This window comes from Sciurus carolinensis, chromosome 11, assembly GCF_902686445.1.
Source record: "Sciurus carolinensis chromosome 11, mSciCar1.2, whole genome shotgun sequence".
In the NCBI taxonomy this organism is placed as follows: domain Eukaryota; kingdom Metazoa; phylum Chordata; class Mammalia; order Rodentia; family Sciuridae; genus Sciurus; species Sciurus carolinensis.
Window position 1 is genome coordinate 91,353,325 of NC_062223.1, and position 16,024 is coordinate 91,369,348.

The window sequence follows — 16,024 nt, forward strand, 5'->3', positions numbered from 1 at the left end:
TTTATTTTCATTTGTATGGTGGCAGTAGATACCAGTGAAGGTTCCAAGGAAAGTGAAATAAACCTGAACCTTTCCTCTCACTCTGATATCACCTCTCAGATCCAGCTTGGAAGGGTCTTATGTAGATTTTCTCAGAGAAAGGTGGTCCTTACTTCTCTAGGCAGAATTAAAAGTTAGCTTTAAAAGCTTTGAAAACTGTAAATGAACCATCCATTGTTTAATCCCAAACAATGCACAAACATATTTAGAATATACTTTGCAATTACACAACAATCATAAACTGTCAACCAGCATTTCATAAAATACTGGAAAACAAAATAATAAAATTAAATAATTTTACTTTCATCACCCCTACAGTAACCTTCTGAATACTTTGGGAAAATACGTAGTAGTTTGTTTTTTCCTTCTTCCTTTTCTGAGTTTTATTCTTGATTTTTAACATAGGGATGCTTTAACACTGAACTAAATCCCCAGCCCTTTATTATTTCATTATTTTTAAAAATTCAATTTAATCTGGTTTTTAATTTTGTTTTTGGTACTGGGATTTGAACTCAGAGGCACTTAAGTATTGAGGCCCATCAGCAGCCTTTATTCATTTATTCATTTATTTTTAAATGTTAAGGCGGGGTCTAGCTAAATTTCGTAGGTCCTCACTAAATTACTGAGGCTAGCCTAAAATTTGTGGTCCTCCTGATTGACTGGAATTACAGACTCAGGCCACCACGCCTGGCCCAGGCAGTATTTTCTTAATAAATACAGATTTTTCTACTTTACTGAGGATTGGGTGGTGCTAGAAAAATTGATTAAGAACTGGAAATAAAGCCCTTGGTTTAACAGTTATGGACCCCCAGAGTGCAGCTGTGCTTTTAGAATCCAAGATCATTTCTAGAAAGCCCAGTTGTCAATACTTACCAGACTGTGAATTGTATATGTACAAATTCGTAAGTTGGAAGACTAAAAGATCAGGTAAGAATTCTCATTTCTTTTGAAACCTTTATGTTTCAAAACTAAATCTTGGTGTGAAGTACACCAGGAAAGACAGGCACCCAGATTTAAAGATCAAATTTTGTAGAGTGGGAATATGAGTTATTCCTTTTTAAAATGCTATTTCTCAAAATCAGTAAATAAAGAAACTATTTCTCATTTTTTTCCCATTGTTGTTTCCATTTTTTATAATGTTGCTGAAAGTTCGGTCCTTGTCCCTGATGCCAGTCCAATTACCAGGACAAAGTTTTGAGAAAAAGGAAAAAAAAATTATTGCTTTCCTAGCAAAGGAGAAACACAGGGACTCCTGTCCCAAATGCTGTTATTCTATCCATAAGTAGGAACAGGGGGCTTTTAAAGAGGTGATTCAAAGGCTACATTCCACGTGTTTTCTGTTGCAGTTGTAATCCACTTGTTAATTTGGCAGATAATCATTTCTGAGATCTTGTGGTGCCATCCTCAAAGTGTGAATTACTTCCTTCCTTTGATGGGTGTGTACTCAGGGACAGATAACTCTGCCTAGGATGGGGAAGAAAGGTAATCCTATTTCCCCTGAGATTAGGGAGGGGTGAGATTAGGAAGAAGCAGGGGGAAAGGAAGAGAAAGAAATGTGCTCGTTTTAAAAATAAGTTGTAGTGGCAGAGCAACAAGGGTTATATTCAAAGCATAAAAGGGACCACTGCCACAATAATAAGCAAATTACAGCTGTCCGTAACAATGGTGTATGCCTGTAATTCCACTAATCTAGAGGTGAAGTCAGGAGGATCTCAAGTTCAAGACCAGCCCAAGGAGCTGAGACTATATCAAAAATTAAAAAAATATATTATTATAATTATTATTTATTTAATAATTAAAAATAAACAGTTACAAGGCAAATTATAAATTAAGAAAAGCCCCAGAAAGTTCCCTGAGCTAGAATTTCTTGGTAGTTGTTCCCTGTACCTCTTAGATGGGTCAGGCATGTCAAGCAGAACTCCTGTCCTTGTTGAATACTTTGGGAAAACTGATCTGGTATATGAAAGCTGGAGAAATCTCCGGTGTGGAGTGGAATCAAAGATATTCTTAGATTAAAATAAAAAATAAATCAATAACTGCATCACTTTCTATAGGACAGGATAGAATTAAAGTTAATTTCAAGCAAAACACTTTCAAATTTTCTAAAATACTTGATAAAAGTATAAGTTGATGACATCTCTTCTCTATAATTTTATAAACAACATAAAAATATTCCAAGAAAATTACATATAAAGTGGACATTTGAAGGTTCAATTGTTGTAAAATCAGGGTCTGTTGATGAGAGGACGTTTATAGAAGATTGTTTATGGAGATTAGCAAAGGTGTTAAACCTAATCATCCATTCAAGCATTTACCCCACCCTCCAAGAAATGCCATCACTTGGAAGAAGTGGGTGTGGTTTCAGCGGCAATAAAAGGACACTTCAGGAGCCAAACTCTTTATTCTCCAGAACCCACAGAGTGTCTTTGGGACTGGCTGGAGATTTCTGAAGTCTGCCACTAGCACACAGAGGCCCTGATTCCTGCATAGACTTCATATTTTTGCTTCTGCAGCAAGTATTGGTGAGCCACAGGCATATTTCTTAGATGAGTATACAGAAGAGTAGTTCCTGCTACTTTCCCAAATCAAAGCAAGCGTGTGATCGTTAATAATCAGCAAACTGAACTTGTTTTCTGTGAAGTTATGTAATTAACTTACTTAGAAATGATTAGACTGCTATTTGTCATCTTGTCTTGTTACATACCTTGGAATTAATTTGATGATTAATTATACTTCAATAATTTATGTATTCTATTGTTCCTATGTATTAAAGGAACCAATTTACATCCTCCCCAAAGTGTTTAATAGCTTCTTTTTCTCACATTCTTATCAGATATTATTGTTATTTGTTTTTTATTTCTGATGATTGCCATTCTCATTGGAGTGAGACTCACAATGTAGATTTCATTTGCAATTGTTGGAGGGCTTAAGATATTAAACATTTCTTTCTTTTTGTATTGTGAAAGATGGGGAAGTACTAGCGATTGAACATGGGGGTGTTTTACCACTGAGCCACATCCCCAGACCTTTTTATTTTTTATTTTGAGACAGGGTTTCACCAAGTTGCTTAGGGCCTACTACGTTGCTGAAGTTGGTCTTGAATTTACAATCCTCTTCCCTCAACCTCCATTCTCCGGGATTATAGGTATGCATATCGATCATTTTTTTTCATATAAATGTCTACCATTTTTACTTCTTTGAGAACTATCTATTCAGTTAATTTGCATATTTATGAACTGGGTTATTTCTTTTTATAGTGCTCAGTTTTTTGAGTTCTTTATATTCTGGATATTAATCCTGTCAGACAAGAAGTTGACAAAGATTGTCTTCTGCTCCTTAGTTTCTCTTTAATCTGTTGTTTCCTTGCTGTGTGGAAAGTTTTTAACTTGATGCCATCCCATTTATTGATTTTTCTTCTTATTTTCTGAGCAATGGAGGTCCTAATCTGGAAGTCTTGTCTGGCAAAATACATTCTGTCAGAAAGCACTGCTTGTTTCCTGGTGCCAGTTAAGATAATCATGTGTTTTTCAGTGAGAACAGTACTTGGTAATAGTTTTAAGAACTTGCTAGATGTACTTTTAGTTATAATTTGTGTGTATTTTGTTGTAATACAGGAGTATGGATAAGAAAAATAGGAAGAAACCACAACAGATTAGTATATTCTTGTCAGAAACTATGGTTCTTTCTTCTTTTAAAAAAAAGGCTGATTTTTTTTTTTTTTGCAGGGGGCATGGATCAGTGATTCAACTCAGGGGCACTTGACCACCGAGTCACATCCCCAGTCCTATTTTGTATTTTATTTAGAGACAGGGTCTCACTGAGTTGTTTTAGAACCTCACTTTTGCTGAGGATAACTTTGAACCCCATATCCTCCTGCCTCAGCTTTGAACTCAATATCCTCCTGCCTCAGTCTCCTGAGCCCCTGGGATTACAGGTATGTGTCACTTTGCCTGGCTAAAATAGGCAGTTTTATAACTTCATTTGATAATTATCAGTTAGTTCTCATCACATTTTCTGTAGGTTTTTGAATGTGAAAACTGGGACGTAGGATGCCAAAGTATAATGCTCCTTTGGTGAATCTTCATCCTCATATGTTTTCTGGACAAGTAAACATGGATACCAATACGTTCCATGGTCTTGCTTTGTAGAGAGTTTTAATGAAGCTTACATGTATTCATGCACATATCTAGAATCCCCATCTCCTTTGTAGCAAATTTCTGGATCTTGAGTGCCCATATACATGCTTTGAAACCCACTCACTGAATGGGCTTGTGGTTGCTGATGGGGTATTCTTTGGTCACCATTTCCTTGATGGTAGAAATGTCCTTCTCCTTACCACTCTTCTCTGTGGAAGCCATTCTGCCTGAGCCCAAGTTGGAAAGGAAGAGCACTAGGATTTATAAAGTTCTGTTTTATGCTGAGAAAAAAATAGGATGGTGTGCTGATGACTAGGCAAGCAATAATGTTTTCTACAGATTTTGAGAGTTCTCTTTGTGCCTCAGTTTTCTGTTTGTGTCATATGCAAAATAAATTCTAGTCTTCTCTAGACATAGGCTGATTATTGGGTAATAACTTGAATAAAATCTTGCTTAGTTCTTTGTCTTCCCAGGGTAGGAATAATAAAGTTGATTGATTCTCTTCTCTTAAAAAACAGGGAAAAGAAAAAAAAAGAAAAATGGACTCAGACATCCTGCAAGCCTTCCAGAGAGAACTCACCTGCTCCATCTGCCTGAACTACCTTGTAGAACCAGTTACCATGGGTTGTGGGCACAGCTTTTGTCATCCATGTCTCTGCCTTTTTTGGGAAGAAGCTCAAACTCCTGCCCATTGCCCTATGTGCAGGGAGCGATCACAACAAAGAGACTTCAAGACCAATATTCGTTTGAAGAATCTGGTATCTATTGCCAGACAGGCCAGTCTCAAGCATTTCCTGAACTCTAAGGAGTACATGTGTGTTACCCATAAGGAGAGAAAAAAGATCTTCTGTGAAGAGGACAAGAACCAGCTCTGTTTGCTCTGCTCCAACTCTGAGGAGCACAGGGCTCACAGACACTGTCCCCTTGAGGAGGCTGCTAAGGAGTACCGGGTAAGTGATGCTTCAGAGGGCACTGAGGAAGCCAGAGGGCAGGATGACTAAGATTGTAAGGCAAAGAATGATCATTCTTTTTCTGAGTGCCACATACAGCTATAGGTGTCAGTGATAAATTTGTGAATAAAACATGTAAGTATATCTGCCTTAATGGAACCAGGGAGAGTGATGAAGATAATTTATTATAACTTTATAATAAATCAATTGTATGGCATACTGCTTAGGGCACCTTAAAGCTCTCATGATCATAAAGTGTTTCTAAACTAACACAACTAAATGTTCTTCTGGATGTGTGGTGCACACCTGCAATCCTAGCTAGTCATGAGACTGAGGCAGAAGGATAGTCATTTGGTGGATGGCTTGGGAAATTTAGACCCTATCTCTAAACAGAATAATAATAGCTTTTAAAAACACCTGGGGGTGTAGTTCAGTGGTACAGCACTTTTCTAGCATGAAGGAACCTCTGGATTTAATTGCTAGCATGGTGGGCAGGGGAATGGTACTAAAATTCAAAAGACTTCCATATAGAATATAATGCATTGGAACTCACAAAACATTAGTCTCAGTATATCCAAATTCTGAAGCAAATTGCCACACTACCTTAGACATAATGGTACTTATGTATTTGCCTATTTCCTTAGGAAAATATTTTCATCACTTTGTGCAATTCCATCCTCTGAATCTCCTAAAATTGATAATTACACATACCATTCAGGGAAACACCAGTCTTTTGTTCTTCCTAAAACTTTTTTAAATTTTATCTAATATCACTTGAAACTCTCCATATTTGTATGAAACCATAATCTACTTGCTTGTCTAGTACTCAAATTTTGTTTTCTTACAGGAGAAGTTTGTAAAACAAATGAGATCTTTTTGGAAAAAGATGAAAGAAAACCAGAGAAATCTAAAAAGGGAGAACAGAAAAATTAACCAATGGGTTGTAAGTATGAGAGTCTATTTCCCTGAGAATCAACTTAAGACAGGAAAGGTAGAAATTTATCAATTCATCGTGTTAGTTGGAATCATCACAGGATTTATCAAGATCTTTCTTGATGGCTTCCACTTGTGGGGGTACAATGCAACACTGCTTCTCAGGGAGAATAAATGTACTCCAGAGCTGGGAGGTTTGACGTTATCTACATCTTTATTGACAGAAATCACAGAGTTGCATACAATTTATGAATCATTCATAAATTCCAATGGATAGCATGTAACCTTTCAGATTTGAACATATATATATATATATATATATATGAATTATCAATGAAAAACTTTATTTCTACTTGTTTCAGCAACTCATGAAGTAGATGAGTTTGAGGGAGGACAGATCTGGCTCTTAATGTAGTTAATAAGGAATGAAAAATAAATTAAGGGAAAAGAAGAATGAATTAATGATTTATGAAAAGCAGGACATAAATTTATGTTGGTAACTTATTATATATGACATGAGTCAAAATGCATAGATGATGTTAAAGTGGAGGAGTATAAAGTAGAACTGGTATTTGTTCTAAGAAATCCATGTTCTTGCAGTGGTATGTGCATCTGCACAGAGAGGCTACCAAGGCAGCTTATCGAATGGTGCATCCAGATGTCCATGAGGAGGAAAAAGAACATTTGGAGACACTTATAAAGGAACACAAAATTACTGTACAGCAACTTAAGAAAAGCAAAGCGAAAATGCTTCAGAAGAGGAAACAGCTAAAGAAAGTCTTTAAGGAGCTAATGAAAACGTGCCATAAACCAGATGTGGAACTGCTCCAGGTAAGGACTGAGGACATGATTGAAAATATTTTATAATGTGACTTGTACACATTATTGGGTACCAAAGATTTATTTTTATGAATCCTACATTTTTGGTAGGATCTTTCTCATTTGCAAATAATTGACAGAGTGCAACTTCTATGTTCATGCAGCAATTAAATTGTGATGGTAGGTTCCTCAGGTTATATTTCCTTCTAAAATTATCTTTGTTTAGGTTACTTCATTAAAACACAGATGGGAACCATTTATTCATGGACATTCCATTTTTGTCTCCAGTTGTGCAATATAAGAAATTGGAAATAGCTAATATTTATTACATTCTTTTTTGATTTGAATGTCCTTTGTTCAAATTGCCCTTAGCACATGGCCTTTTGTGGACAATTCCTGCAAAAGACCCCTTTGCAGACAGCTTCTGATTTGCAGCAATGCACGGTCATTCTCAGGGTTCTGAATGTAGCAAGAGTTTAGATTCAGCCTATTGTACTTTGATGGTAGAAAATTAATTCACACAAAGGGTTGGAGTAGTATTTTTTTTAACATTCTCAAATACAAAACCTGGATAGGTAGAAGAGCTAATTCTGATGAAGTTTAAACTTTGTCTTTTCTTTACAGGATGTAGAAGACACTTTGGCAATGTAAGTTTGGCTTTCAGTGAAACCTCGGGTTCCATGTGAATACCAATACCATGTGTTTCTGACAATGAAGGGAGTACTTACTGAGATCGCGTGCCTTTTCCCTATGTGTTTGTATTTCACTGAGTATGATTTCTTGTTCCCTTTTATCAAAAGTTAGCTTTTCCCTCCCTGCGGCTAAGGGGTATATTTATTGCTGAGCTTAAGCAGAGGTTTCTAAAGACAGCTATCTATGATATTAGAGTTTAAGTCAAATATATTGAGGTTATACCCAGACGATAGGTGAGAGAAATAGGTCCAAAAATAAAAATAAAAAAGAGTAAGAAAGATTCCTTAAGTGTAGAAAAATCCCGAGTTGGTCATGGTGAAGCATGCCTGTCATCTCAGCACTCTAGGTTTCAATCCTTGGTACCAAAAAAAAAAAAAAAAAAAAAAAAAAAAATCTGGAACTATCCTACCCCATGATAATGTAGTTGCACTAAATGTCAATGTTATGTCAGCTTTTAAGTGATACCAGCACCTTTAAGTGATCTAGGCATCTACGGGAAAAAATCTTATACACTAACATATCTTCTAAGTGTTCTTTTCCTTTGTCTCAGCTACAAATTTTTGGAGAAATTTACATAGAATGTGCCATGATAATCCAAGATCACTTAGCACTCTAAGTTTTTCTTTTAGACTCAGTATAGCATTTAGCTGAGCAAGCTGAGAAGTGTTTGTGTCTGCATTTTTAAGAGTTTACATCTGCCATTTTAACCTTTTACCATGTGCTCTATGACCTCCACTTGAGCATGCCAAAGAATATATGCCATCTTTTCATCTTGAACTATGATCCTTCACTGAGCATGCTCAGAAAGATATATACTTTAGCTGCACACAGTACTGCAGGCCTGTAATCCCAGCAATTTGTAAGGCTGAGACTGCAACTCAGAAGGATGGCAAGTTTGAGGTCAGCCCAATAAGACCCTCTCTCAATTATAAAGGGTTATATGTAGTAAAGTGCCCCTGGGTTCAATTCAAGGTACCAAAAGAGAGACAGAGAGAGAGATACCACTAAGAAATGTACATTTTTTCTTTTCTTTCTTTTTTATTCATGGGGATTGAAAGAAGGGCCTCATCCATGACACAATTTCACTGAGCAACATCTCCAGTCCAGAAATATACATCCTAATACAATGGCCCCCAAAGAGAATATATATAGGCTCTGCAGAATAAAGTCTCCAAGCTTGCTTTCTTTGGAGGGAGCATTGCTTTTTGGACAACTACCATACTCCTTATACCATATAGTAATAAATATTTCTCCATTCTTTTATATTCTGATGTGCTCCATGGCTTTACACTCAACAAAATGCAAACCCCTTTCATTAGGTTTCATAAGAGTATGATTTTGAAGAATTTTCAATTGAGTAATTATGTCTTTCTTTTAGCACTGTTTGAAACCAGCATTGATGAAGTCTTGGTTCCAGAAAGATCAGTTTAATTTTTTTCTTTGCAGGTGTGAGTTAGTGGTGCTGCACATGCCTCAGCCTGTGAGGCCACGGCTCAATGCTCAACCCATCACTGGACTGGTAGACAGACTTAAACACTTCCAAGGTGAGTGTCCATTTGTTTGAGGGACAAGTGCACTGTGCCCTTCAATGATAGTTTTCTATGGGTAATCATTCCCTCTTTATTGATCTTGCACCTAGTGAAAGGGAACAGCCTGCAACTAAGAATGTAAACCATACTTAGTGATATACATACCTCTGATATTATGGAACAATGTAAAGGAAAAAAAACATAAATGAAAGCTGGCATCATTTCAAGAACCCTGTCATAAAACTGATAATTAGGAAAAGGAAATAAAAAGACTCACTAAACCCCAGAAACATTATCAAATATAAATAGCAGATGTTCACTGAGTCATACTAATGGGTTCATGTCAAGGCATTCCAATTTCAGGTGCAATTAATTATGGTGATGGATTTATTGATTTTATATTTAAAAATGCTTTCCTTTAATGTTTCTCAGTAATTGAATTTGTAATACATCACACTCAATATGATAAACCTACCACAAAATAACAAATGCACAGAACAATTTATTAAATGTAATAGTCAGTTGCCAGTTAATGGGACAGTATATGGAACTCCAAGGTAGACCTAAATCTTACCGGTTAGTTTATCGAAAAAAGACTAAGGCTCAGATGGTATCAAGTTTAAAAGGCGGAAAATTCTTTCTCAGAAATCAATTATACAATATTTAGATTTTCTTAAACATAAACATGCATTTTTTTTTTTTTTTTGGCGGTACTGGGTATTGAACTCAGGGCCTTAGTGCTTAGTTGAGCTATCTCCCCAGCCCTAAATGTGCTTTCTTAACTAGAATATCATAATATCCCTGATAGAATGATTGCATTTAATTTGATCTTTTTTATTTTCTATTTTTCTTAGGAAACAGTAATGAAGTTTAGTCACATTGCTATGGACTTGAGAATGCTCAGGTTTCTAGATTTTCAGGTGTCATGAAAAATAACCAACAGAATTAAGTTTTATAATGTCTGAATTTTTAGGAATATTTTTCCCTGTAGTTAGAAAAATGTTCAGACTTATTGGTAGCCCATGAATCTGATATTGTTCTAGCCAGAGCTGTTTCGCTAATCCTTCCTTGTTTTTTTATGTAAATCTCTAAATAGACTCTCTCATCTCATATGAAATTTTCAAAAAGGCTTATTTTGTCTGAAATATTCTCTTCTTTTCACAGTGAACTTTTCCTTCCATAATGAAATAAACAGTCGCAATATCATGCTGTTTGATGATGTGAGAAGTCTGATATTTGGACAAGACAATGAAGATGAATCTTTGAATTTGGACAGATCAAACTTCTTTGCCGCATGGGGAGATCAGGCCTTTGCTTCTGGGAAATATTACTGGGAGCTGGATGTGAATGACTCCTGGGACTGGGCTGTAGGAGTCTGTAGGGATTCTGTGGTAAGGAAGACTCACACCATGATAGAATTAGAGGACGTGTTTCTCCTTTTAAGTGTGAAGGAAGAAAATCATTCCAGTCTCTTGACTACCTCCCCAATATTTTTTCTGCATATAGAGGAACCTCTGGGATGTGTTGGTGTCTTCCTTGATTTTCAAAATGAAAGTGTGGGTTTTTTGAATGTTGCCAAAAGTTCCCTTATATGGAGATCACCTGCTGGGTCCCTGAATTTCCCTGTCAGGCCTTTTTTTTTCCGCAGGCCAAACAATTATGGATAATTGAGGAACCTGACTTCTCTGTGTGGGGACTCCATATTTGAGGGACTCCTCCTCAATTGAAGCAAAGTAATAATACTGTAGCTATCTTTTTCCTCTATCTTTATGTAACCTCATTTTATTAAATATGAAGATAGGATACAATGTAAAATTTTGTTGGCTCAATTTTCCTTTAATAAAAATCATATTTAGTGGCCCATCATCTACAATATAGGCTATGATTGTTTCACTGTTTTGTGTTCTCTGTGTGATTACAAAAACATGGGTTCATGATTCCAAGTCAAGTTCTAATGCAGGAACAAAACAGTTTGCACATTTAGACAGATCTGACTATCTATAATGCACCCATCAGTTTGAAATCTCCCTCTTGATCTAATAAATGCTATGAATCAGTTCACCCTAAGGGTGGAAAACAGTATAGGTGTGTGTGTGTGGGAGGGTGACAATCATATTGGGCACGCAGAAATTTTATGTTGATTTAAGGAGCTGGGACTGTTGCTCAGTAGTAGAACATTTGTCCAGCATTCAGGGTTTCATTTCTAGCAGGGGTGGAGGTGTGGGAGGATTTAAGATTTACAATAATCTCCCAGGGCATGAGACAAGAGGTGGGAGGATAGAAAAATGCAATATAGACTTGTCCTTCTTACTGACTTTTCCATCTCACCATCAGGTAATACTCCATTGATTTTTAATTGTTTTCATACCATACTTAATGATATATTGATGTATTTCTGCCATCAAATGTTCTTCCTAAATGTATTATAGAAATCAACAAATGTTTGTTAATAAAAAATTAAAATGTAAAGCTTGGTAGACATTGCTGTCTGCCATACCTGGGAAAGAGTGTTCACTATGCAACCTTGAAGTTACTTACATTCACTTTGCCACAGTTTCATTACATATCAGTCCTGGTGCAAAGACTTATGGCATTTCCATTTATTGAACACATTGTGTGGCTTACATATAAATATATCCTGCGTGATTTAAATACAAAAACACTTATACTGCTGGGTTTGGTGGAGCATGCCTGTAATCCCAGCAACATGGGAGGCAGAGGTAGTAAGGTTTCTAACTCAAGACTACCTTTATCAATTTAGTGAGGTTCTATGCAACTTATCAAGTAAATAAGGGTTGAGTGTGCAGCTCAATGGTAAAGTGCCCTGGATTCAATACCCAGTATTGATGAAACAAAACAAAAAACAAAACAAGAAAACCACCTATACTATAATAATTATGAAGAAGAAGCTGAGACAGGAGGAATTTAAGAGACTTGAAAGAAGGTAATGGTCTCCAAATGAGCTTTAACTTTGAATTCTCTGTTTCCTCTCATGTGAATCAGCTCAAGTGATAGACCAACATTCATTCCCATGACTGTGAGGTGAGATAATAAAATGCAAGTAGAGTTTACTCTAGTACCTAACAGTATACAAAAATAAATATTTTCAACAAATATTAAAATGTTATTAACAGAAATGATTTACTACTTTAGCTTTTTAAAATTTTAAATTAACTTTTAGTTGTTGATTGACCTTTATTTATTTACTTATATGTGGTGGTGAGAATGGAACTCAGTGCCTCTACGACTAACACTACCACTGAGTCACAACCCAGTCCTACTTTAATTTTCTTGATATGCATTTTACTCACTCCTTCCTACCACTGGCTAATGTGCAACTTCAAGGGTTACCAGCAAGCCCTGTCTAACTTATTTATTTTCAGTACATGAAGTTGCAGCCTACCCTGCTAATAAAATGGAATTTATGCAGTTTCTTACATTCATGTTCATATTCATGTATTCTTCACCTTGACAGTAGCTTCATTACTACATTTCAATTATATGCAAAAAAAGAAACTTAAAGTTACTTTATATTTTTCATGTAGAGTACATATTTATGAAACTACTGCTTTAGGCTTAAGATGAATTTTTATGTCCTAGATCTATACAGTCTTTATTATTCCCCTTCTCACATTAGAACAAAAGCATAGTATAGTCATATTATGCTAGCTTGAGGAAAGTTTCCAAAGTGTAGCAAACATAAGAGGACAGAAAAATATTAGAGAACAATGTTAAGGAAAGCCAAGAGAGATTTCCAGATTCAAAGGTTAAGGAGGTCCATATTTAGAATTTGAGATTATTATCTTATTTTGTGCTATAAGATTGATATTGAAATTTCCCCAGGGACAAAAATAAGTACCAGTGGAATATGAAGATCTCTAGTGATAAGAAAGCATAAAATGGAACTTACAATGATGGAGACAATCAAATCAATTGACATATTATTAAATCACTAAGTCTAAGGTGATATAAATCTCCTTCATTGTGGCAAACATAAAATGCTCCTACATTTTAAAGACTAATACAAATGAAAGAGAAAACGTATTTTTAAAACAAATGGGACATCTATGTCTATTTAATTAATAAAGAAAATATCTATCCTGGGGGTATATCCATGAGAAAAATAATGATTTGTAGAGAAATTGTATCATTTGTAATAGGTTCAATTCCACCAAACTGAGGATTATATTCTCTCTCTCTCTCTCTCTCTCTCTCTCTCTCTCTCTCTTTCACATTAGTATTGGGAATTGAACTCAGGGAGTACTCTACCCCTGAGTCACATCCCCAGTTCTTTTAATTTTTTATTTTGAGACATGGTCTCAAGTTGCTTAGGGCCTAACTAAGCTGCTGAGACTGGCCTCAAACTTGTGCTCCTCCTGCCTCAGTCTCCAAACTGCTGGGATCAGTCTCCAAACTGTGTGAACACTGGCCTGAGAGTTTGTTTCTCACAGACACTCAATATAAATTAAAGCCTCTCATGGGATCTATTAGGGCACAGGCCAATCTGCCTTAAGACAGAAGCCAATTTTAAAGGGATTGGACAGTGTGTTCTTTCTCCAAATAGAGGAGATAGTCAAAAGGAAGATTTTCAACAACTGGATTTTTATCTATGTGTGCAAAAAAAGGGCAATTTGTTGCCATGTGCCATCCAGTAGGAAAGCTGAAGAAAATCCTGAGCAGGAGGGCCTGACTTGGGAAATGACTTGGTGTTTTCCACAGCATGTCTGCTTCCATCCTGTAGGTTTAAACTTATCCTCATGGCACACCAAGCTGCAAGATATTTCTGGGTATGCTGGATACACAATGATGGGGACTTTATTTATTTAGAAGAAAAAATTAAATGACAGGTCCAAGAGAATACTGAAGAGTTCATGTTCAGTGCAAGTAAGGTAATTTTTTTTTTTCTCTTTCTGTTTTATTTCAAGCATTGAACCAAGGAGCTCTTAACCACTGGACCACAGCCCCAATCCTTTTTATTTTTTGAGACAGGACATCACCAAGTTGCTGAGGGTCTCACCAATTTGCTGAAGCTGCTTTGAACTTGTGATCCTCTTGCCTTAGCCTCCCAAGTGACTGGGATTACAGGTGTATGTCACTGTGCCCAGCTGAGATAATGTAATCTTTAATCAGTGATACATGGATACCTTCAGTTTCATCCAGGAGTGAATTACATTCCAGAGTGAGTAAACTCTGCTTTTCAACCATGTTGATTTGCTGAGTGTTTCCTTAGTTATTGCCTGGCTAAGTGAGGGTCACATGGCAAGGAGAAGCTTACTTGTTTTTGATCTCCCAAATAGATGACTAAAACAGGAAAAATTTTCCAAATTATGAAAATACTTATCAGAAATATTTCCTTATTCTTATTGTCTGTACCAACTAGATTCCATAATTGTCTCTCTCCTCCTCCTCCCATTCATTTTATGCAATCTTTTATTAGCAAAGTGTTTTAGTAAAATTTTCCCTCACTGTAACCAAAATATCTCACAAGAACTACTTAGAGTAGGAAAAGTTTATTTGAGGCTCACAGTTTGTTTTCAGAGGTCTTGATGCATGGATGGCTGACTCCATTGCTCTAGGCTAGGAGTGAGGCAGCATATCGTGGAGGAAGGGCCCAGCAGAGGGAAGTTGCTCCCGTCATGGGGGGCAAGAAACCTCAACACTAAGAAAGGGTGTTTATTATTAGTGTTTCTTTTTTTTTCTGGGTGAGTGGTGAGTTGGTGCTTGGGACTGAACCCAGAAGTTTTTACCACTGAGCTGCATCCTTAGTCTATTATTATTTTAATTTTTTAAATTTTGAGACACAGTAGGAGGCAGGGGATAGTCTTGCTAATGTGTCCATGCTGGCCTTGAACTTGCCTTTCTCCTGCCTCAGCCTCCCAAGTCATTGGGATTATAGGCATGTACCATCATGCCCAGCAACCACTAGCTTTTTTTGACTAGTTGTTTCTACCTAAGTGAGCTCAGATTATGTAATTTCAACCTCTGAGACTCCAGTTGAACACTCTTTCCCATTTCCTCTAACATTCCCACGTGCTTTCTATTGACACTAAAATTCAATAAACAGCCACTGCACCCTAAATATCATCTTCTCAATGCTAATATTTTCTGTTTTTCAAAGAAATTTCATAGCTAATATTCTTATTTAACTTGTATTTACTTATTCAAATAGGGAAAATTAGGTAATAGGGACATTTATGTTGTGCCTTCGATTTTAAAAGAAGAGAAAATTATGTATCTATTTGGTAAATTTTTAATTTTCTTAGTTATTTATGGACAAATACCTTTATTTATTTTTATGTGGTTCTGAGAATTGAACCCAGTGCCTCACACATGCTAAGCAAGTGTTCTACCCCAGAGCCACAACCTGAGCCCTGTTTGGTAAATTTTTAGAACCATTATAACAAGAATTTCCTACTCTAATGATGCTTCTGAAAATATTGAATTACATTTGCTTTTTAAACATTTTTGTTGTACCCAAGGGTACCTGACCACTAGCTATATCCATAGTCCTTTTTATTTTTTTATTTTGAGACAGCATCTCACTAAGTTGCTGAAGTTGGTCTCAGTTTTGTGATTCTCCTGCTTCAGACTCGCAAGTCATTGGCATCACAGGTGTGCACCCCTATGCCCAGTTTGTTACATTTACTTATTCTATCTTTCAGTTTTGAAGATCTATATTAGAATTATTATAAACTGGGATATACAACAGAGAAGTGAAATCAAGGTGAGAACACTGAAATCCTTGCCAATTACATCAAAGATACTAGGCTCTCCTTGTTGTTTACTCATTTACTTCTTTTTATTTTTTGACAGAAGTTTAACTCTTCATAGAAATAAAAAAATTTGATGTGGAGAACATAGCTGTGTGTGGAGTTTTAACAAAGCAGATGAAATTTTAAAAGGGAGAGTGACAAATTGAAAAAGA

General features: G+C 36.2%; 1 protein-coding gene across 1 annotated transcript; it reads left to right on the forward strand.

The window, feature by feature from the left end:
* The first annotated feature begins 4,714 nt into the window (after positions 1-4,714).
* LOC124959622 (tripartite motif-containing protein 43-like) lies at positions 4,715-10,766 on the forward strand. Its single transcript, XM_047518005.1, has 6 exons — positions 4,715-5,125; positions 5,973-6,068; positions 6,659-6,889; positions 7,502-7,524; positions 9,017-9,114; positions 10,264-10,766. The coding sequence occupies exons 1-6, from the start codon at positions 4,715-4,717 to the stop codon at positions 10,764-10,766; spliced, it is 1,362 nt and encodes a 453-aa protein (XP_047373961.1).
* The last annotated feature ends 5,258 nt before the right edge of the window (positions 10,767-16,024 follow it).

What these genes read in the sequence shown, in the direction of transcription:
- LOC124959622 (XM_047518005.1), top strand. Translation starts at nt 4,715, where the DNA reads ATGGACTCAGACATCCTGCAAGCCTTCCAGAGAGAACTCACCTGCTCC. An exon ending in AGGCTGCTAAGGAGTACCGG is followed by an intron (nt 5,126 to 5,972) that starts GTAAGTGATGCT and finishes GTTTTCTTACAG; the next exon opens with GAGAAGTTTGTAAAACAAAT. An exon ending in CAGATGTGGAACTGCTCCAG is followed by an intron (nt 6,890 to 7,501) that starts GTAAGGACTGAG and finishes TTTTCTTTACAG; the next exon opens with GATGTAGAAGACACTTTGGC.